Below are 24,025 nucleotides of genomic sequence, written 5' to 3'. Positions count from 1 at the left end.
TGGCAGGATCCATGCGGAAATCCTCAGGGCTAAGGATGCGTCCCATGAAAGGCATCTCTTGAATACCAAAACTACATTTTTCAAATTTAGCGAACAAATTATTGGCCCTGAGAATGTGGAGGACAGTCCAGACATGTTTGACGTGCGGGTCCCAGTCTTTGGAAAACACCAAAATGTCATCTAAGTATACCACCAAGAAGAGCCCCAGATAGTCTCTAAAAATATAATTTATGAAAGTCTGGAACACAGCCGGCACATTACATAGACCGAAGGGCATCACCATTTACTTAAAGTGCCCTTTGGGGGTGTTAAAGGCAGTCTTCCACTCATCCCCCTTATAAACTCTAATCAGGTCATAAGCCCCCCCCCCCCCCCCCCGCATGCCAAACTTAGAGAACCATTTGGCCCCCTGAACCTGATTAAATAGATCGGGGATGAGCTGTGTTGGTTCTTTATAGTAATATTGTTAAGCTGATGGTAGTCGATACAGGGTCGGAGCCCCTCGTCTTTCGGATGCAAAAGGCAGGCAGGGTCAAACCGGGAAAGTACGGAAAAACAAAAGTCAGAAGGCAATGACAAGTCAGGAGTCCAGGAGTCAGAGGTCACAAAAAGTCAAAAAGCAAGTCGCTCAGGGGAGTCTCAAGACAAGGGAAATCACCAGGCAAGGAAACTCTAATTACAGACAAAGGTCAACTATCCCAGGCTGAACTAAATAATTGCCTCAGTCTGGCAGGCCGGGAGACACCCTAACGAGTAACTCTCAATGTCCTGGAGACCGAGGGAGCCGTAGGCTTAGAGTACGTGACACCATCATTCCCATGACCACCCCCGTGGCCGCGCTACACCTGTGCGTCTGTTAGAACACTTTTCTACAGGGTTGGTGTTAGGATGGGGGTCAAACTGGGCAAATGCCCAGGGCCACCATCCCCACAGGGTCTCCTGTCTGAGGATAAAAATATCAGCCCACTGTTATCAGTGGGTCCGTCTCCCATCTGGGTCAGGTAGCAACCACTACAATCACAACTGGGCCTGGAAGAGAAGCGGGTCTGTTAATGGCAACATTAGTATATGGGGGCATAAAGGGGGCACTATTACTGTATGGGTGCACAAAGGGGGCGCTATTATGGTGTGGGGCACCAAGTGGGTGGCATTACTACTATCTGGCGCACTGTAGATGACGAGTTTGTTTAGAGGATGGGGTATAGGTGGGATGAATGCAAGAAAAGCAGGAAACCAACTTGTCTGTATTTTAAATTCTGCAGAGGGGATTCATGGGTAGAAGTCGTTTTAGGTTTCTGGGCAGGATGGAGAAGAAAAGGGAAAGTGAACAAATCTAATCTGAGAAGACGTCACCTGTGAGTCACTGTGCTGTATATGGTCTACAACCCTCCTGTGTAGGACCAGTATTTACCACTATATGGTCACTGGATGTCATTGTACTGTAATCACTTATATGGTCTGTAGAGTTCCTGTGTAGGACCGGTATCTAACACTATATGGTCAATGCATGTCACTGTACTGTAATCACTTATATGGTCTGTAGAGCCCCTGTGTAGGACCGGAATCTATGATTATATGGTCACTATAAGGTGGTGATATTGGTTTTTGTTCAGTGGTTTTGATTCAGTAACAGTATGGTAATATTATTCAGTCACTATGTGGTCATTGTGTAGCGGAAGTATTGAGTAACTATGCAGGTAAGAGCCTATTCACATCTGCGTTGGAGGCTCTGTGAAAGATCTGGACGAAAATACCGGAAACCATAGCGCAGCCTGCTGCGCTTTTGTTTTTGGCATAATCACGGATACCATGACGGAAACCAGACGGTAATTTTGTGGTTTTAGGCCTCCACATAAACACTGATGCAGGTGTGAACAAGCCCTAAGCGGGATTAGTTTGCGTGTACGATCCCAACCTGAAAACACAACCAGCTGCCATCTTTTAACAATTTAAAGCCCATTTACCTCTGCCGCCTTTATACCGTAGGTGGAGGTAAACAGGTTAAGGACGGGCAGCTACTATTGGTCCAGTGCTGTGTGCTTGTCCCCCTAAGCTAAAATTTGTGGCCTGCACATCAGGATATTTTTTTATACAATTTCTTGGGATGAGAGGTGATCATAAAACAGGAATTTTTTATTTTTTTTAAAGCGACCTGTCCACAGAGTTTAAGGCCTGATTTACACGAGCGTGTGCGTTTTGCGCGCGCAAAAAACGCAGCGTTTTGCGCGCACAAAAGGCACTTGACAGCTCCGTGTGTCATCCGTGTATGATGCGCGGCTGCATGATTTTCGCGCAGCCGCCATCATAGAGATGAGGCCAGTCGACGTCCGTCACTGTCCAGGGTGCTGAAAGAGCTAACTGATCGGCAGTAACTCTTTCAGCACCCTCGACAGTGAATGCCGATCAAAATATACACCAATCTGTGAATAAAAAAAAGACGTTCATACTTACCAAGAACGTCCTGCTTCCTCCAGTCCGGTCTCCCGGCCGTTGCCTTGGTGACGCGTCCCTCTCTTGTCATCCGGCCCCACCTCCCAGGATGACGCGGCAGTCCAAGTGACCGCTGCAGCCTGTGATTGGCTGCAGCCTGTGCTTGGCCTGTGATTGGCTGCAGCTGTCACTTGGACAGAATTGTCATCCCGGGAGGTCAGACTGGAGGAAGAACCCGGGAGTTCTCGGTAAGTCAGAACTTCTGTTTTTTTTTACACGTACATGTATATTGTGATCGGAAGTCACTGTCCATGGTGCTGAACCAGTTTAACTCTTTCAGCACCGTGGAGAGTGACTGTCTCCCGACGTCGCGTACTGGAAATTTTTTTGCCGGGTTCGGTCAAAATGAGTTCGGCCGAACCCGGTGAAGTTCGGTGCGCTCATCTCTAATTTGACACTCCGTTTGGATGTTTGTAAACAGAAAAGCACGTGGTGCTTTTCTGTTTACATTCATCCTTTTGACAGCTCTTGCGCGAATCACGCAGTTCGCACGGAAGTGCTTCCGTGCGGCATGCGTGGTTTTCACGCACCCATTGACTTCAATGGGTGCGTGATGCGCGAAAAACGCACGATTATAGAACATGTCGTGAGTTTTACGCAACGCACTCACGCTGCGCAAAATTCACGCATCGTCTAAACTGCCCCATAGAGTAATATAGGTGCGTACGACACGCGTGAAAAGCACGCGCATCGCACGCGCGTATATTACGCTCGTGTAAATGAGGCCTAAGGCAGCACAGAATATTTCAGGAGAGGAGCGTGCAGATTCAGTGCTGCTGTGAACTCTGCTCTTACCATTACGTAGCTCTCAGTCTGTTACCTCTCCCCCACTCCTGTCCTCAATAACACCTTCACATGATTGTCAAGTCACCACCCCGCACAAGATCCGCACGCTCATCTCCTGAAATACTCTGTGCTGCCTTAAACTCTGTGGACAGGTCAGGATCCTGTTTCTTTTAAATGCTGCTGGGGAACCCGCTCGATCCACTATATAAGGCTGCGCCTCCATCCTCTTCTGCCCCAGTCACTTATTCCCAAGCACTGTAGCGCAGCCTTATATAGTGGATCGAGCGGGTTCCCCAGCAGCATTTAAAAGAAACAGGATCCTGACCTGTCCACAGAGTTTAAGGCAGCACAGAGTATTTCAGGAGATGAGCACGGCCGGGCACGGCCGGCCACGCGCAGCCGGTCGTTTTTCCGAGCCGTGCTCCCATTATAAAGTATAGGAGCACGGCCCGTAAAAAAAAAAAATAGAACATGGTCTATCTTTTTAACGGCACGGGCACCTTCCCGTGAGAAAACGGGAAGGTACCCGTGGCTAACAGAAGTCTATGGGCCCGCTATTTCGGGTCGTAATTACGACCCGTAATAACGGGTGTTTTTACGGTCGGGTGCATGAGGCCCCGTAATGACGGGTGGCTACATGTGTGCACCCGTCATTACGGCAGCGTTGCTAGGCGACGTCAGTAAATAGTCATTGTCCAGGGTGCTGAAAGAGTTAACTGATCGGCAGTAACTCTTTCAGCACCCTGGACAGTGAATTCCGATCAGAATATAGAGTAACCTGTAAAAAAAAAGACGTTCATACTTACCGAGAACTTTCTGCTTCCTCCAGTCCGGTCTCCCGGCCGTAGCCTTTGTGATGCGTCCCTCTCGACATCCGGCCCGACATTCCTGGATGACGTTACAGCCCATGTGACCGCTGCAGCCAATCACAGGCTGCCGCGGCCTCTGCAGCCAATCACAGGCTGCAGCGGCCTCTGCAGCCAATCACAGGCTGCAGCGGCCTCTGCAGCCAATCACAGGCTGCCGCGTCAGGAAAGAAGGTCGGACTGGAGGAAGAAGAGGGACTCGTCACCAAGACAATGACCGGGTACGTATGAAATGCTTTTTATTTTATTTTTAATCAGCAGCCTCTTTTCTCTATCAGTGATTGATAGAAATAAGTGGCTGCCGATTTGTATAATATTTTTGACCAGGTTCGGTCAAAACGTGTTCGGCCGAACCCGGTGAAGTTCGGATTCGCTGCGAACCGAACTTTTCCCGGTGTTCGGACCGAAACCGGGTTCGGTTGTCCCGGTTCGCTCATCTCTATTCATGGCATAGACGACCTGTTAACTTTATTCGGCGGTTAACTATGATTACGGCCATACTAAATTTATATTCTTTTTTTTATGTTTCACTACTTTTTCACAATAAAAACACTAAGGCTATGTTCACACAGAGTTTTTTTGCAGGCGGAATTTCTGCCTCAAAATTTCGTTTGTAAGTTTGAGGCAGATTTTCCTCTCCCTGCACGCCGATTTTCGCGGCATTTTTCGCAGCGTTTTTGCCCGCGGCCTTTGAGCACCGCGGGCATAAAACGCCGCAAAATATGCTTTCTCTGCCTCCCATTGAAGTCAATGGGAGGTCAGAGGCGTAAACGCCCGAAAATAGGGCATGTCCCTTCTTTGTCCCGCGAGAAATAAACGGGAGGCATTTTCGGGCCGTTTTTGACGAGTTTTCCGGCGCGGTTTCCGCGTCAAAAAACTTGTAAAAAAACTCAGTGTGAACATAGCCTTACATAAAGTCGCCATATTCTGAGAGCCATAACTTTTTCCATCTGCAGAGCTGTGAGGGCTTTTTTTGGTAGCTTTATATTCCAATGTTTTGGAGGTGATGTGACCAAAAACAGAATATCTGTAATTTTTTTTTATATTTTTCTTACAGCGTTTACCGCGCAGGATAAATGATGTGATTATTTTTGTGTCTTTATGGATGTGGCAATACCAGTTGTGTATAGTTTTATATATATTTTTTAATAATGACTTTATAAAGAGAGAGTGGCAGTTTTTGTTTTTTTATTTTTCTAGAGCATTCTTTTTAGTTTTTTGTTCCACTAGGGGAATTGAGGATCCAATCACGTCTTAGCTGGTATAATACACTGCATTCTGGCAGGGCCTAATAGGCTTCAGTACATGGCAGGCCACGAGGCCATTGTTAGGCCTCCAGTTGCCATCGCAACCGTTGGCACCCCCGCGATAACCTGCTATTGTACAGAAGAAGCCCCTCCCTCTGTCAACCACTTAGATGCTGCGCTCGCTATTGACTTTGTGGACTTAGGGGTTATACGGCCTATCAGGAGGCGGTTCTAGTTGAAATCTATGACAGAGACCCCTGCCGTTCTCTGTTTTGTAGGATACAGACTTTCAATCAGTGCATCACGCCGCCGCTCCTGGCCGTTAATCTTAAAGGCTAAAAGAGGCCTCATCTCTCTGCTTGTTGTGCAATTCACCGGGTTTGGTGAATATAAATTTTAGTTGCACATTAAAAATATTTTTAAACATAAATAATTTGTTTTTACATCTCCGCTTTCCAAGAGCCGTAATTTTTGTATTGTTCCGTCAATAACGCTGTATAAGGGCTTTTTTTTTTTATGCCAAACGAGTTATTTTCTTTAATGGCACCATTTTTGGGTACATATGATATATTGATTAACTTTTATTATATTTTTTGTGGGGGGTAAAAAAAAAACACTTTTGCCATGTTTTTTTTATTTTTTTTAGTTTTTTACGGTTTTCACCATGCTGTTTAAATACTGTGTTAACTTTATAGCTCTGGTCGTTACAATCGTGGTGATACCATATATGTGTATTTTTTTTCCCACTTGTACAAAAAAAAAAACCACTTTTTATGAAAAAAATGGTTTTGTTTAATTTTTACTGTATATGTAAACGCCCGTGTTGTACGTTTTATGGGTGCGATTACGTTTTAGGAACCCAGTGGAATTGACCACATTGATTTGAGAATTCTTTGAGATGATAGAGACTTCCCCAGAGGGTGTAGTGAGACCCTACTGTCTGTATTCTTGTACCATATTACGTTTTATATGGCCACCGGATCACTGAGATACGCTTCTTGTGATGTCATCTAGAATGTGGGCAGATTCTATTTCTCTACACCTCTTAATCTGGATGTGTAAACATCTTATGACATCATCAAGTCTATAAATTGGGGTCACACATTGACCACGGTGTCGGTTTCTCTTGCTGGCTCTCATCATGAAGGTGTCTTTGATGAAGAGGAGGATAGTGAAGATGTTTTTCAAGATGAGGATTGTAGAGAAAATGGAGGTTGGCGGACGTCAATTTCCCGATGATGTAGAGATGGAGGACGTGGAGGAGGACGAGAAAATGGAGGTTGGCGGACGCCAATTTCCTGATGATATAGAGATGGAGGATATGGAGGATAAGAAAGACAAAAAGGAAGTTCGCGGACGCAAACTTCCAGAGGATGTGGAGATGGAGGACCTTTCAGGGGTTACTGTTACCACCAGGGCCTCAAACCCCCGGAAGAGAAAGTGGGCATTTTAATTCCATCTGCCACTCGGGGCCCATTTACCATCAGGGCCCCGAACCCCCGGGAGAGAAAGGGGCCTGTTTTGTTCCATCTGTCGCTCGGGGCCTATTCACCATCTTTTGTCACCCCAACATGGTGGTCTTTACCACCTAAACCATCTGAAATTGTCATGAAGACTCCTCCAGCGCTGAGAACCAGTGATGTGCAGAACAGAAGCGAGATCCGGTAAGTCCGACGTCTTCTGCTCCATCTTCATATCCTTGTGGTGAAGGTTTTGTGAATTTTTGGGCTAATTCACATTGTTTGTCTTTTCTAGGATACAACTGTGAAAAAATAGAAAAATGTTTTACGCTCTCTTATGATCCAGGACTGAGCTGTGTAAGGGTGGACTGGCGGCCATATCCACGTGTGAAGAAGGACCCTCCTCTTCTTCATGTCACAGATCATCACATGTTAAAGGGCCGGAGAAAACCGCACAGCAATTCTACTGGATTCTGGAATAAACATATATTTTCTTTACAATTTTCAGTGTTTTCATATATATATTGGGGAATTTATCCAGGGAGCCTTTTATCTACAGGGATCATAAGGGTGTGGAAAAGTCAGGTGTAATAATCTGCAGAATATATCAATAAGTATCTATCAGGAGGTAGAGAGGACAGAGCAATATTCTGCAGATCTCCAGAGAGGTCAGTGGTGTAATAATCTGCAGAATATATCACAATTTATCTGTCAGGAGGTAGAGGAGCAATGTTCTGCAGATCTCTAGAGAGGTTAGTGGTTAATAATCTGCAGAATATTACACTATTTATCTGTCAGGAGGTAGAGGAGCAATATTCTGCAGATCTTCAGAGAGGTCAGTGGTGTAATAATCTGCAGAATATATCACTCTGTATCTGTCAGGAGATAGAGGAGAAATGTTCTGCAGATCTCCAGAGAGGTCAGTGGTGTAATAATCTGCAGAATATATCAGTATGTATCTGTCAGGAGGTAGAGGAGCAATGTTCTGCAGATCTCTAGAGAGGTCAGTGGTGTAATAATCTGCGGAATATATCACTATGTATCTGTCAGGAGGTAGAGGAGCAATGTTCTGCAGATCTCTAGAGAGGTCAGTGGTGTAATAATCTGCAGCATATATCACTGTGTATCTGCCAGGCGGTAGAGGAGTAATGTTCTGCAGATCTCTAGAGAGGTCAGTGGTGTAATAATCTGCAGAATATATCACTATGTATCTGTCAGGAGTTAGAGGAGCGATGTTCTGCAGATCTCTAGAGAAGTCAGTGGTGTAATAATCTGTAGAATATATCACTATGTATCTGTCAGGAGGTAGAGGAGCAATGTTCTGCAGATCTCTAGAGAGGTCAGTGGTGTAATAATCTGCAGAATATATCACTATGTATCTGTCAGAAGGTAGAGGAGCAATGTTCTGCAGATCTCTAGAGAGGCCAGTGGTGTAATAATCTGCAGAATATATCACTATGTATCTGGCAGGCGGTAGAGAGGAGAGAGCAATGTTCTGCAGATCTCCAGAGAGGTCAGAGGTGTAATAATCTGCAGAATATAAAACTATTTATCTGTCAGGTGTTATAGAGGAGCAATGTTCTGCAGATCTCCAGAGAGGTCAGTGGTGTAATAATCTGCAGAATATATCAGTATGTATCTGTCAGGAGGTAGAGGAGCAATGTTCTGCAGATCTCTAGAGAAGTCAGTGGTGTAATAATCTGCAGAATATATCACTATGTATCTGTCAGGAGGTAGAGGAGCAATGTTCTGCAGATCTCTAGAGAGGTCAGTGGTATAATAATCTGCAGAATATATCACTATGTATCTGTCAGGAGGTAGAGGAGCAATGTTCTGCAGATCTCCGGAGAGGTCCGTTGTGTAATAATCTGCAGAATATATCACTATGTATCTGTCAGGAGGTAGAGGAGCAATGTTCTGCAGATCTCTAGAGAGGTCAGTGGTGTAATAATCTGCAGCATATATCACTGTGTATCTGCCAGGAGGTAGAGGAGTAATGTTCTGCAGATCTCTAGAGAGGTCAGTGGTGTAATAATCTGCAGAATATATCACTATGTATCTGTCAGGAGTTAGAGGAGCGATGTTCTGCAGATCTCTAGAGAAGTCAGTGGTGTAATAATCTGTAGAATATATCACTATGTATCTGTCAGGAGGTAGAGGAGCAATGTTCTGCAGATCTCCAGAGAGGTCAGTGGTGTAATAATCTGCAGCATATATCACTGTGTATCTGCCAGGAGGTAGAGGAGTAATGTTCTGCAGATCTCTAGAGAGGTCAGTGGTGTAATAATCTGCAGAATATATCACTATGTATCTGTCAGAAGGTAGAGGAGCAATGTTCTGCAGATCTCTAGAGAGGTCAGTGGTGTAATAATCTGCAGAATATATCACTATGTATCTGTCAGGATGAAGAGGAGCAATGTTCTTCAGATCTCTAGAGAGGTCAGTGGTGTAATAATCTGCAGAATATATCACTGTGTATCTGCCAGGAGGTAGAGGAGTAATGTTCTGCAGATCTCTAGAGAGGTCAGTGGTGTAATAATCTGCAGAATATATCACTATGTATCTGTCAGAAGGTAGAGGAGCAATGTTCTGCAGATCTCTAGAGAGGTCAGTGGTGTAATAATCTGCAGAATATATCACTATGTATCTGTCAGGATGAAGAGGAGCAATGTTCTTCAGATCTCTAGAGAGGTCAGTGGTGTAATAATCTGCAGAATATATCACTATGTATCTGTCAGGGGTGGAGGAGCAATGTCCTGCAGATCTCTAGAGAGGTCAGTTGTGTAATAATCTGCAGAATATATCACTATGTATCTGTCAGGAGTTAGAGGAGCGATGTTCTGCAGATCTCTAGAGAGGTCAGTGGTGTAATAATCTGCAGAATATATCACTATGTATCTGTCAGGAGTTAGAGGAGCAATGCTCTGCAGATCTCTAGAGAAGTCAGTGGTGTAATAATCTGCAGAATATATCACTATGTATCTGTCAGGAGATAGAGGAGCAATGTGCTGCAGATCTCCAGAGAGGTCAGTTGTGTAATAATCTGCAGAATATATCACTATGTATCTGTCAGGAGTTAGAGGAGCAATGTTCTGCAGATCTCTAGAGAGGTCAGTGGTATAATAATCTGCCGAATATATCACTATGTATCTGTCAGGAGGTAGAGGAGCAATGTTCTGCAGATCTCTAGAGTGGTCAGTGGTGTAATAATCTGCAGAATATATCACTATGTATCTGTCAGGAGTTAGAGGAGCGATGTTCTGCAGATCTCTAGAGAAGTCAGTGGTGTAATAATCTGTAGAATATATCATTATGTATCTGTCAGGAGGTAGAGGAGCAATGTTCTGCAGATGTCTAGAGAGGTCAGTGGTGTAATAATCTGCAGAATATATCACTATGTATCTGTCAGGAGGTAGAGGAGCAATGTTCTGCAGATCTCCAGAGAGGTCAGTGGTGTAATAATCTGCAGAATATATCAGTATGTATCTGTCAGGAGGTAGAGGAGCAATGTTCTGCAGATCTCTAGAGAGGTCAGTGGTATAATAATCTGCAGAATATATCACTATGTATCTGTCAGGAGGAAGAGGAGCAATGTTCTGCAGATCTCTAGAGAGGTCAGTGGTGTAATAATCTGCAGAATATATCATTATGTATCTGTCAGGAGGTAGAGGAGCAATGTTCTGCAGATCTCCAGAGAGGTCAGTGGTGTAATAATCTGCAGAATATATCAGTATGTATCTGTCAGGAGGTAGAGGAGCAATGTTCTGCAGATGTCTAGAGAGGTCAGTGGTGTAATAATCTGCAGAATATATCACTATGTATCTGTCAGGAGGTAGAGGAGCAATGCTCTGCAGATCTCCAGAGAGGTCAGTGGTGTAATAATCTGCAGAATATATCAGTATGTATCTGTCAGGAGGTAGAGGAGCAATGTTCTGCAGATCTCTAGAGAGGTCAGTGGTATAATAATCTGCAGAATATATCACTATGTATCTGTCAGGAGGAAGAGGAGCAATGTTCTGCAGATCTCTAGAGAGGTCAGTGGTGTAATAATCTGCAGAATATATCACTATGTATCTGTCAGGGGTAGAGGAGCAATGTCCTGCAGATCTCTAGAGAGGTCAGTGGTGTAATAATCTGCAGAATATATCACTATGTATCTGTCAGGAGTTAGAGGAGCGATGTTCTGCAGATCTCTTGAGAGTTCAGTGGTGTAATAATCTGCAGAATATATCACTATGTATCTGTCAGGGGTAGAGGAGCAATGTCCTGCAGATCTCTAGAGAGGTCAGTGGTGTAATAATCTGCAGAATATATCACTATGTATCTGTCAGTCGTTAGAGGAGCGATGTTCTGCAGATCTCTAGAGAGGTCAGTGGTGTAATAATCTGCAGAATATATCACTATGTATCTGTCAGGAGTTAGAGGAGCAATGTTCTGCAGATCTCTAGAGAAGTCAGTGGTGTAATAATCTGCAGAATATATCACTATGTATCTGTCAGGAGGTAGAGGAGCAATGTGCTGCAGATCTCCAGAGAGGTCAGTTGTGTAATAATCTGCAGAATATATCACTATGTATCTGTCAGGAGTTAGAGGAGCAATGTTCTGCAGATCTCTAGAGAAGTCAGTGGTGTAATAATCTGCAGAATATATCACTATGTATCTGTCAGGCGGTAGAGGAGCAATGTTCTGCAGATCTCCGGAGAGGTCAGTGGTGTAATAATCTGCAGAATATATCACTATGTATCTGTCAGGGGTAGCGGAGCAATGTCCTGCAGATCTCTAGAGAGGTCAGTGGTGTAATAATCTGCAGAATATATCACTATGTATCTGTCAGGAGTTAGAGGAGCGATGTTCTGCAGATCTCTTGAGAGTTCAGTGGTGTAATAATCTGCAGAATATATCACTATGTATGTCAGGAGGTAGAGGAGCAATGTTCTGAAGATCTCCAGAGAGGTCAGTGGTGTAATAATCTGCAGAATATATCACTATGTATCTGTCAGGAGTTAGAGGAGCGATGTTCTGCAGATCTCTAGAGAAGTCAGTGGTGTAATAATCTGCAGAATATATCACTATGTATCTGTCAGGGGTAGAGGAGCAATGTCTTGCAGATCTCTAGAGAGGTCAGTGGTGTAATAATCTGCAGAATATATCACTATGTATCTGTCAGTCGTTAGAGGAGCAATGTTCTGCAGATCTCTAGAGAAGTCAGTGGTGTAATAATCTGCAGAATATATCACTATGTATCTGTCAGGAGGTAGAGGAGCAATGTGCTGCAGATCTCCAGAGAGGTCAGTTGTGTAATAATCTGCAGAATATATCACTATGTATCTGTCAGGAGTTAGAGGAGCAATGTTCTGCAGATCTCTAGAGAAGTCAGTGGTGTAATAATCTGCAGAATATATCACTATGTATCTGTCAGGAGGTAGAGGAGCAATGTTCTGCAGATCTCTAGAGTAGTCAGTTGGACAATAATCTGCAGAATATATCACTATGTATCTGTCAGGAGGTAGAGAGGAGAGAGCAATGTTCTGCAGATCTCTATTTCAGTGGGAGGCGGATGCCTCTTTTTACCGCTAGCTGATTTTTTCAACTAGCGGGCAAAAGAAGCGTCCTGCCCGATCTGAAGTGAATGGGAGTAGGAATCTTTTGGTTGACGGCAGGAATAATTCTGCGTCCGATTTTGCAGCGGGACCCACCAAGCAAAATCCACCGTGTGAACATGGTCTTAGTGACCCCTTTGCGGTGCAACTTACTCGGCAGCAGCGGCAGTAAAATGGAAGAAACTAGACACCCAAAATAAAAAGTTAGGCCCGCTGTGTTTTACCATAGATAAGTTAGGCCCCCTGTGTTTTACCATAGATAAGTTAGGCCCCTTGTGTTTTACCATAGATAAGTTAGGCCCCTGTGTTTTACCATAGATAAGTTAGGTCCCTGTGTTTTACCATAGATAAGTTAGGTCCCCTGTGTTTTACCATAGATAAGTTAGGCCCCCTGTGTTTTACCATAGATAAGTTAGGCCCCCTGTGTTTTACCATAGATAAGTTAGGCCCCCTGTGTTTTACCATAGATAAGTTAGGCCCCCTGTGTTTTACCATAGATAAGTTAGGTCCCCTGTGTTTTACCATAGATAAGTTAGGCCCCCTGTGTTTTACCGTAGATAAGTTAGGCCCCTGTGTTTTACCATAGATAAGTTAGGCCCCCTGTGTTTTACCATAGATAAGTTAGGCCCCCTGTGTTTTACCATAGATAAGTTAGGCCCCCTGTGTTTTACCATAGATAAGTTAGGCCCCTGTGTTTTACCATAGATAAGTTAGGCCCCCTGTGTTTTACCATAGATAAATTAGGCCCCTGTGTTTTACCATAGATAAGTTAGGCCGCCTATGTTTTACCATAGATAAGTTAGGCCCCTGTGTTTTACCATAGATAAGTTAGGCCCCCTGTGTTTTACCATAGATAAGTTAGGCCCCCTGTGTTTTACCATAGATAAGTTAGGCCCCTGTGTTTTACCATAGATAAGTTTGGCGCCCTGTGTTTTACCATAGATAAGTTAGGCCCCTGTGTTTTACCATAGATAAGTTAGGCCCCTGTGTTTTACCATAGATAAGTTAGGCCCCCTTTGCACCAATAAAAAGAAAACTCACCTTACCCTGATGGGCCCTGTAACAGATTTTTAGTCTCTAAATGACGGAATAATGAAACACAAAGTATATTAGAAAGTTGTAGAAATGCTTACTGTATACTGAATAAACTTTAACCCCTTAAGTACACGGCCAATTTGAGTTTTTTCATTTTATCCTTTTCCTTTCCTGCCTTCCAAAAGCCATAACTTTTTTTATATTTTTTCGTCGACGCAGCCTTATGAGGGCTTGTGTTTTGCGGGACAAGTTGTAGTTTTTCATGGCGCCATTTATTCTACAGCATAATATACTGGGAAGCTGAATCAAAAATTATTTGTGATGTGAAATAGGCAAAAAAACAGCAATTACGCCATTTTTTGGGGGGTTTTGTTTTAACGGCGTCCATCAGGCGGTAAAAAAAACGACATGTCTACCTTATTCTACAGGTTGATACGATTACGGCGATACCACATTGTTATGTTTTGTTTTATGTTTTACCACTTTTAGAAAAAATAAAACTATTTGCCTAAGGGCAGATACAGACGGATGTTGCGTTTTTGCGTGCGCAAACAACACAGCGTTTTGCGCGCGCAAAAAACATTTGACAGCTGCGTGTGTCATCCGTGTATGATGCGCGGCTGCGTGATTTTCGCGCAGCCGCCATCATAGAGATGAGGCTAGTCGACGCCCGTCACTGTCCAAGGTGCTGAAAGAGCTAACTGATCGGCAGTAACTCTTTCAGCACCCTCGACAGTGAATGCCGAACACAATATACAGCAACCTGTTTGTAGTGGCAGGAAAGTGGTGAAGGGAAAGTGAGCCCTAATCTACCCACCGCACTGTCCCTGTCTATTTGCAACGACCCGCCCTAGGCGACGGGGTACAACTGGGCGGCGGTCCCTACGCTGTCTAAGTGCACGGGAGAACAAACAGGGAACACGCAAGGGAAGGGGCAGTAGCCACGGAACGCCGCGAGGAAACGGAGCGGTGAATGAGTAGTCAGGACCAGGATGAAGTGGAGTATACCAAAGTGAGCACGGAGAAGGAAGCAAGCCAGGGAAAAAGCAAAGCAGGTTAAGCGGAACTGCAGCAAGGCAGAAGCACGGCAGAAGCAGGCTGGAGCAAGCAGCAGTGAGGCCAGGAATCCAGAAGAATTACAAGCACTGAGGAAGAGAGCACGGCAGGTAATAAAGGACAGGGGGCGGAGCTAACTCCGACTGACCAGGCCGCGATAGGCTCTCCCACTCCTGAGCCTGCCACCCTGGTTGGTGGGAGATGGTGTCAGTCGAACAGGTCTGGCCTTAGGTGTGGATTGATTAATCACAGGAGTATACCTAGATGTAGTACCTGGCAGATCCCTAACAGTACTCCCCCTTTTATGAGGGGCCACCGGACCCTTACTAAGAGGACCCGGTTTAGTAGGGAAGAGAAGGTGGAACCTCCTGATCAATACCCCAGCATGAACATCACGGGCAGGTACCCAAGTCCTCTCCTCCGGCCCGTATCCTCTCCAATGGACCAGGTACTGGAGGGAGCCCTGGACCATCCTACTGTCCATAATCTTGGCCACCTCGAATTCCACCCCCTCAGGGGTGAGAACGGGAACAGGAGGTTTCCTCGAGGGGGACCAGGACGGGGAGCAGCGTTTAAGGAGGGAGGCATGGAAGACGTCATGTATGCGAAAGGATTGGGGCAGCTCCAGAAAAACCATTTATGATCACACGTGGGGTATAGCCGTACTCGGGAGAAATTGCTTTACAAATGTTGGGGTGCATTTTCTCCTTTATCCTTTGTGAAATTGAAAAAATGCACAATTTTAGTGGAAGAAATGTTGATATTCATTTTCACGGCCTAATTCTAATAAATCCTGCAAAAGACTTGTGGGGTCTAAATGCCCACTATATCCCTAGATAGATTCTTTAAGTGGTGTAATTTCCACTTTTGGGGGGTCTCCACTGTTTTGGCCTCTCAGGGGCTTTGCAAATGCGACATGGCACCCAAAAACCATTTCAGCTAAATTTGAACTCCAAAAGCCAAATAGCGCTCCTTCCCTTCTGAGCCTTGCTGTGGGTCCAAACAGCAGTTTATTACCACATATGGCATATTTCCGTAATCGGGAGAAATTCTTTACAAATGTTGGGGTGCTTTTTCTCCTTTATTCCTTGTAAAAATTAAAAATGGCTACCTTTTTTCAGAAAAAAAGTAGATTTTTACCTTTACAGAATAATTCCAATGAATTCAGCAAAACAACTGTGGGGTCAAAATGCTAACTTTACTCCCCTAGAAAAATTCCTTGATGAGTGTAGTTTCCAAAATGGGGTCACTTTCCGGGGGTTTCCACTATTTTGTTCCCTCCAGTGCATTGCAAACGCGACACTGCACTGAAAACTATTCCAGCAAAATCAGAATTTCAAAATCCAAATGTTGCTCCTTCCCTTCTGAGTCCTGCTGTGGGTCCAAACAGCAGTTTATTACCACATATGGGATATTGCTATAATCGGGAGAAATTGCTTTACATATGTTGGGGTGTTTTTTCTCTTTTATTCCTTGCAAAAATTAACAATTTCTAAGTTTTTTCAGAAAAAAGTAGATTTTCATCTTCACATACTAATTCAAATAAATTTAGCAAAAAAACTGTGGGTTCAAAATGCTAACTATACCCCTAGATAATTTCCGTGAGGGGTGTAGTTTCCAAAATGAGGTCACTTTTGGGGGTCTTTATTGTTTTGGCCCCACAAGACCTCTTCAAACCTGACATGCTGCCTAAAATATATGCAAAAAAAAAAAGGAGGCCCCAAAATCCACTAGGTGCTCCTTTGCTTCTGAGGCCGGTGTTTCAGTAAATTAGCGTACATGGGCCACATGTGGGATATTTCTAAACTGCAGAATCTGGGCAATAAATAATAAGTTACATTTCTCGGGTAAAACCTTCTGTGGTATAGAAAAAAAAAGTATTGCAAATGAATTTTGTAAAAAAAAAATGAAATGTGTAACTTTCACCTCTACTTTGCTTTAATTCCTGTGAAACGCCTAAAGGGTTAAAAAACTTTCTGAATGCTGTTTTGAATACTTTGAGGGGTGCCGTTTTCAAAATGGGGTTATTTATGGGGACTATCTAATATATAAGGCCCTCAAAGCCACTTCTCAACTGAACTGGTCCTTTTTAAAAATCGCCTTTTGACATTTTCTTGAAAATATGAGAAATTGCTGCTAAAGTTCTAAGCCTTGAAACGTCCTAGAAAAATAATAGAATGTTCAAAAAACGATGCAAACATAAAGTAGACATATGGGAAATGTTAACTAGTAACTATTTTGTGTGGTATTACTATCTGTTTTAAAAGTAGATACATTTAAATTTAGAAAAATGCAAATTTTTGCAAATTTTCTCAATCTTGGTGTTTTTTAGAAATAAATATTGAATTTATCGACCAAATTTTTTCCCTAACATAAAGTACAACATGTCACGAGAAAACAATCTCAGAATCGCTTGGATAGGTAAAAGCATTCCGGAGTTATTACCACATAAAGGCTCAGTCCTGCAGGGGTTAAAAAAAATTGATATCTGTTGTGAATAATAATTAGCATTTTGAATTTTTTACTTCTAAAAAAAAAAATCTGTTATCATTAGGAGATTTGTTCAATAAAATTTGCATTATACTCCAACGGTTGATGGCGTGAAGATTATACTGACCGTCATTTGCATCGACTATTTCGTAAAATCAGCGAAAAATAACATTTGCATAATAATTTGGAACGCGGTGTAAATAAAAATCACTGTTGTTATCTACATTACAGCGCCGATCACATTATGTAGAATATAGGGCACTTATAATGGGGTGACAGAGCTGCGGTCATGTGACCTTATGTCTAAAGGTCTTTTTGCAGGACAAATACAATGCTGTTTCGTCGCGTTTTTTGCCGCAATTCGCTGCAAATAGTGCCAAAAACGACATTGTACTTTGGGTGGCTATGGGCCCCCTGGGAGTCTCGGGCCCCGGGCGGCCATCCAAAACACCCTATGATGATCCGCCATGGGGCATGGACACCCATCCCTAAAAATCTGCAAAGGTGTCCATAGGCCATTGAAATGAATGGGTCCGTAATAACGGATGAAAAATACGGACGTGTGCATGGGGCCGCGCCGTATTATTTAGGCCACACGGTCTTGGAAGTCGTTTTCCAGCGTTGGCTGTAGTCACATGCTCAGTGTACCTAAAATGCACCACCAAATTAGCTAAACCATTCGGCTGCTTCCATTACTAAAGGTCGGGCCCATGCATAAAAGTGTCAAATATGAAGGAATTATTTCATCCTACAGGAAAACTGACATAATCATTCCTCTCCAGGGAACTCCATGGAACAGCGCGCGCCGCCGAACAGCTAAACGAAAGACTACATCTCCCAAGATGCTTTTGTGCTTCCTTTACAATCACGTGGTATGTTTTAGCAAATCATCTCAAGGTACTCGAGAAGACAGCTGCGGTGGGCAGGCGCGTCACGTGACAGGTCTCGTAGTAGACCAATCAGACAACAGTTACTTTATTTCAAATCTGGTTTGTGTAGCGGCGTAGACTCCTTGAGCTGCGGAGATAACTGCACGGGCGGTGAGTGACGTGATGTGCCGGTGGAATATATCGCTAGTGATGGAGGGCAGCTCGTGGTGTGCGCCGCCCCCCGCTGGACCCTGTAGCGGCGCTGCCACAGTTTGCCCTCCATGTCGTAGATTATGTGCACTGTAACCTGGGGGGAGGGTTTATAAGCAATATGTGAGTAGGCGTTATCAGTACTTATACAACGGAGCGTATATAATGTAGAATTGTCTTTCAATTCTCTACCAATGGGCTGATCTTGGGAGACAGTGACTTTGGGGAGGGGCGTTGTGGAGGGTATACACCGTGTGTGGTATATATGTGTGTATATCCTTATCTCTGCGATGGGCACATGTGCATTTTTAAGAACAGGCTTATTTTATTCGCGGAGGCGCGGGGTCATGGGCACAGCTTTGGCTGTAGCACATTTTTTCTAATCTACAACATTTATAACCGTTGCATCTGCACGTCCCCAGCAGACTGGCCTAAAATGTAAGGCTAAATTCACACTTTCGTTGTATAATCTCTTAGGCCCCATGCACACGAACGTATTTTTGTCCACCCGTAAATACGGGTCCTTGGTCACACGTATGCGACCCGTATTGCACCCGTATTTCCGGGCACGTTTTCTCTGCAAAATTGCGCTGCGCTAATCGGCAGCCCCTTCTCTCTATCAGTGCAGAATAGAGAGAAGGGACAGCCCTTACCGATATAAAAGTAAAAGAAATTCATAACCCCTCTCTTCACATCCAGCCCGACCTCCCTGGATGACGCGGCAGTCCATGTGACCGCTGCAACCAGTGATTGGCCTGTGATTGGCTGTAACGTCATCCCAGGAGGCCGGACTTGAGGAAGAAGCAGGGAGTTCTGGGTAAATATGAATGTCTTTTTTTTTTTTTTTTTTTTACAGCTTTATCTATATTTGATCGGTAGTTTCTGTCCCGGGTGCTGAGAGTTACTGCTGATCGTTTAACGCTTTCAGCACCCTGGACAGTGACTATTTACTGTTGTCGCCTAGCAACGCTCCTGTAATTACGGGTGCACACACGTAGTCACCCGTAATTACGGGAGCCCCATAGACTCCTATGGGCTGCCCGTGCCGTAATTACGGCCTGAAATAGGACATGTTCTATAATTTTTCAACGGCCCGACACCTTCCCGTAAGCATACGGGGAGGTACACGTGGCCAATAGAAGTCCATGGGCCCATAAAAACGTGCCGTAATTTCTCTATTCAAAAAAATGGATGTGTAATGGATGGTTCTTTATCACTGGTGTCAATGTAAGGGCCTGTTCACATCACCGTTCGCTTTCTGTTCCGGGGTTCCGTCTGTGGTTTCCATCGGGTGAACCCCGCAACGGAAATTGAAAGTGAAACCACAGCTTCCGTTTCAAACTCCACAAACATCCCCAAAAAAAAATCACAACTGACACACAATTGCTACGTGTGGGGCCATTGCATTCACAGCCGTCTACAGAGATGAATTAATTTCAGTTCATTGGATATCAGTTCCTTGGTATTCTGCACATGGACACTGGACCAATGAGCTAACACCTTACCTCTCTCCCGTAGCGGACAGTCTCCCTCGACAGGCGCAATCTTCTCTCTCCCTCTCTCTCCCTCTCTCTCTCTCCCTCTCTCTCTCTCTCCCTCTCTCTCCTCCCCCCCTCTCTCTCTATCTCTCCCTCTCTCTCTCCTCCCCCCCTCTCTCTCTCTCTCCTCCCCCCCTCTCTCTCTCCCCCCCTCTCTCTCTCCCCCCCTCTCTCTCTCCTCCCCTCTCTCTCCCCCCCTCTCTCTCTCTCCCTCCCCCTCTCTCTCTCTCTCTCCCTCCCCCTCTCTCTCTGTCTCCTCCCCCCCTCTCTCTCCTCCCCCCTCTCTCTCTCTCTCTCCTCCCCCCTCTCTCTCTCTCTCTCCTCCCCCCTCTCTCTCTCCTCTCTCTTTCTCCTCCCCCCCTCTCTCTCTTTCTCCCCCCCCTCTCTCTCTTTCTCTTTCTCCTATAGTCATTCAGTTATGTGTACAAATGAAAGGAATAGGTGCAGCCACGTGACCATGGGGATACTAAAATTAGCTGAAGAAATTTAGTGTTACTCAGTGGCCACTAAAATCTATGGGCCATCATGTAATACATGCTCATCCCCAGTATTTCACAGCGAGCTTCTCAGCTTTAGTCTTTGTAAACATCTGCGTTGGTGTTTCGGTTTTCAAAGCGTTCAGGATCCGTCACACCGCAAATACCAACATGCCTGACAGACCCCATTGACTTACAGTGAGTTCCGCCAAGGTGTCTTTTTTTGATAGGAGAATATAGTGCAGCATGCTGCACCGTTTTCCCTGTCAAATTTTACGGAATCTGCGACAGCGGCCCTGAATGATGCCTCCGATGCAGATGTATCATAGGGAAGATATTGGTCATTGCTGATATACCTGTTATCTTTACAATATTTTGTATCCGTTTGTACAGCAGAGTATGGCACAGGACGGAGATGAGTGGGAACTCAGTAAGGAAAATGTTCAACCTCTTCGACATGGGAGGGATATGTCGACTCTGCAGGAGGTTCTCTCCCAGCAAGTCCATGCCAACCATAATGCCATCCTGCAAAGGAAACAGTGAGTAATTCACTAAACAGACAATAACTACTACATCAGGAGAGTCCAAGGAGGAGTCATTACCGTGTATACACCTGTATATTGTATCAGCATGTTACAAACCGTTCCTCCAGTTACTTCTCCACTGGCAATAAATATGTATGTTCTGGGGAGGGTAAAATAACATGAGTTAGGCTATGTTCACACTTCAATAATTTATTTTCCTGTTCTCCGTGACAACCCGGATAGCATAGTAAACCGTAAAATCTGATGGACCCATCGTGAGTTAATTGGATCTATCCGGATCCTTTGCAAAACGGATTCATCATTTCCATCATCGTTCACATAAAATGTAAGCCATGATACTAGTGTCAAGTCCGAATTTCAGGGTAGCTTCCTTCTCCCTGTTATTCCACACCGAATAACCACCTCTGTAAATTGAAAGCTGAAGGCATGCCTGGAAAGAAGTAAACCAGCCAAAGAGATGTTGGTACACAGCTTTCCTCAGATAGGACAGGAAGCGAACTAACTTTATTCAGAACAAAGAAACACAGGAAAAGACACATGCTCCCTCACTAGGGATGTGGGAGTGCCCAAGCCCCCACCGGCTTCTCAGCTGCAAGTTCTTCTGTACACTCTTCTTGCATTCCAGGGGGCGGTGTCTTCCATAGGTGTGTCCGTCATGAACAAAGAACTTGTTATATATATATCAGTATATTACACAAAGAACTGAAATGTATATACATATGTGTGAGGATAATATTTTTGCAAACAATATACATGGTAATGATCCCTGACACTAGTGTGAACATACTCAAGTCCGCATGTGACTTACCCACGTGCTCTGAGTGACATGTAAGGCCTTGTAGTCCCACAACGGCTGTAGTGTCACCGGTTGGAGACCTCCGCCTTAGAGCTCCTGTAGAATCTCCGTACCGAAAGTCTGCAGCGTTTTACGCAAGATAAGTTGAAATGCTGCAAATTGAGAATCTGCGCCGCGGGTCAATTTCTGCAGCATTTATGCAACATGTGCGGGAGCTGTAAGTGCCTATTCACCAGAATGTTCCTCGGCCATGTGCTTAGGTGCCATGGGCTCCTCCGTTTAAAAATTTACTAACAAAACTAAAATGGTCACAAATGCAACAAAAAAAAAATTGTTTCCATCTGAAGCCGTCTTACAACGAGATCCTCCACGTCTTTGTAGTATATGATTATATAGGGGGATCAGTGGATGAAGGATCTATAGTGACATGAAATAAGCGCCTAAAAAAGCTGAGATGTGTAACCAATATTTGTATTGCCAAAACATGGAGGGATAATGTTTTGGTTCTTTATTCATTTAGTTCTTTTTTTTTTTAAGGGCCTTTGAATTGGAACTTCACTTTTACACTGGAGATGATCCTTTGGATGTTTGGGACCGGTATGTCAATTGTTGATGGACTCTTCTATAACAGTAATGATATTTAGGTTGGCTAATAGTTTGTTGGTGCATTGTAAGTGAGCACAGGATAGATGGGGTGCTTGTATGGAGAGAAGTTTTTATTTTGTTTCATTTCAATTTTACAGAAAAAAAATCACCTAAAAGAAAGTTGTTTTCATTGACCGTCATATTGCACTTATTTGTATGAGGTCGAGTTACAAGAGTCATTACTAAGCATATGGGGATTATGGAAGAAGGATAAAGGAGGGGGTTTACAGCATGACTTGGTGGAGCAGCCATGGGGGATGAAATCCTGTAAAGCATAATCATTACATTGCTGTCCTTATTTGAGAATATTGTGGCCCCTCTGTGGGGACTGCTTTTTCTGTCAAGAATGTCATAATCTTTAAACCTTTGATTTGTTAATGGGTAGGACGGAGCTCCAGAAAAGTGCCATTTTTTTTTTTTTTTTTTAGAAGACTTCATAGATGAGTGACCTGGAAAAGGTTTTATGCATCTGTTTTATGCCGAGAAAGTGGAAACCATTACCCTAAACCCATGTGAGCAGGACTTCTCAAACTCCATCATATGATCCTTTTCTTAACTGCTGACTGGCTAAGAGGGATCATGTGATCACATAACCAGGAAGTTCTTGCTTTTCAGTCCCTCTTATTGGCACTTTGGGTGTTTAGTGGAGGTCATTGTGCCCACTAGTATAACTCTATCATTTTTTTTATTTTATTCATAGAGGTTTTCATTTTAAAGTGGTTGTACAGGATAAGGAAATCATGGCTGCTCAACATGGCGCTGAGCTGCAGTACCACACACAACCTGTGGGCGGCTGTAGCAGTGTTTTTTGGAAGAAAGCCGCCATGTTTTTATGATCCTGTGCAATCCCTGTGCTAGCTATCGGATTGTTAAAAACCGTTCTCATACTTGAACTTATTCTATGTTGTAGGTATATAAAATGGGCAGAACAAGCATATCCCCAGGGAGGTAAAGAGAGCAACTTGTCTCCACTGCTAGAGAGAGCGGTCAGGATATTCCACCAAGAGCAGAAGTATTATGGAGATCTGCGCTATCTCAATATTTGCCTCAAGTTTGTAAGTTCAGCAAAATAATTTCTCATTTTCTTTGTAAGGCTATGTTGACACCATGTAATCCATTTAACGGCATATGTGCAATTGGATTAAATTACAGTGAATTAACATGGATGCACATCAATTTCCATCGCTTTTTAAGCATATCAGTTTTTCTTTGTTCTATAAAAAAGACCCCCCCCCCCCACACACACACACCAGCAAAGCAAAACCGAAAACAGATGCTGTTTCACAAATTCCTAATGTGTGAATATAGCCTAATAGAATACAGACACCTTTTATGTAAAAAAAAATATATTATATTTTTACAGGTTAGTGGTTACCTGGAGTTAAATAAAAAAAAAAAAAAAAAGTTGCAAGCTGTAATCCTCAATCCTTCATTCACTTTCACACCCCTGATATTCACTTTTTTTTTTTTTTTCATGTCCCTCCCAGGATTACATGCTGGATGTTGAGGTCTGATTCCAGGATGCTGCAGCATTCACTATCTCATGTATCAGCACAGGTTCATTTCTGTACTGCTTTCTCTTTCTACAGCTCATGAGGGATCTCTTCTCCCTTGTGCTGACCAGCACTGATGCTGAGGAGGTTGATTTTCCCCCTACCTTCCCCAGCAGACTCTGCCGTGGGTTCTTTTATATACTGATTTACAGCCTGTGTGCTTCACTCCCTGCAGACTGCCATGTGTGCTCTTTATTTTCACCCTATACGAACAGCCTGTGTGATCTGCCCTTCCTGGATACTTTCCTCACTCTCTACACTCTGATCTGCCATGTACAACCTTCTTCTCCTCCTCCTCCCTACTGTTATATCTAACACTAAGAAAAGTGAGGGTGTAGAGCAAAGAAAGCAGGTGTCAGCACC

At 44.0% G+C, this 24,025-nt stretch overlaps 1 protein-coding gene across 5 annotated transcripts; it reads left to right on the top strand.

The window, feature by feature from the left end:
• Positions 1–17,817: 17,817 nt before the first annotated feature.
• On the top strand, positions 17,818–23,269 carry LOC142664683 (mitotic checkpoint serine/threonine-protein kinase BUB1 beta-like). Of its 5 annotated transcripts, none has more exons than XM_075843916.1 (4): positions 17,818–17,902; positions 20,517–20,662; positions 22,002–22,061; positions 23,020–23,269. In XM_075843916.1, the coding sequence occupies exons 1-4, from the start codon at positions 17,873–17,875 to the stop codon at positions 23,180–23,182; spliced, it is 399 nt and encodes a 132-aa protein (XP_075700031.1). In that variant the 5' UTR covers positions 17,818–17,872; the 3' UTR covers positions 23,183–23,269. The 5 variants fall into 5 exon arrangements, with proteins under 5 accessions (XP_075700031.1, XP_075700035.1, XP_075700033.1 ...); XM_075843920.1 differs by lacking the exon at positions 17,818–17,902 and adding an exon at positions 17,923–18,070 and having other exon boundaries at positions 20,520–20,662; XM_075843918.1 differs by lacking the exon at positions 17,818–17,902 and adding an exon at positions 17,923–18,070.
• The last annotated feature ends 756 nt before the right edge of the window (positions 23,270–24,025 follow it).

The sequence above is a fragment of the Rhinoderma darwinii genome, chromosome 12 (assembly GCF_050947455.1).
Source record: "Rhinoderma darwinii isolate aRhiDar2 chromosome 12, aRhiDar2.hap1, whole genome shotgun sequence".
Taxonomy (NCBI): domain Eukaryota; kingdom Metazoa; phylum Chordata; class Amphibia; order Anura; family Rhinodermatidae; genus Rhinoderma; species Rhinoderma darwinii.
This window is presented reverse-complemented; position numbering and strand designations above follow the sequence as displayed.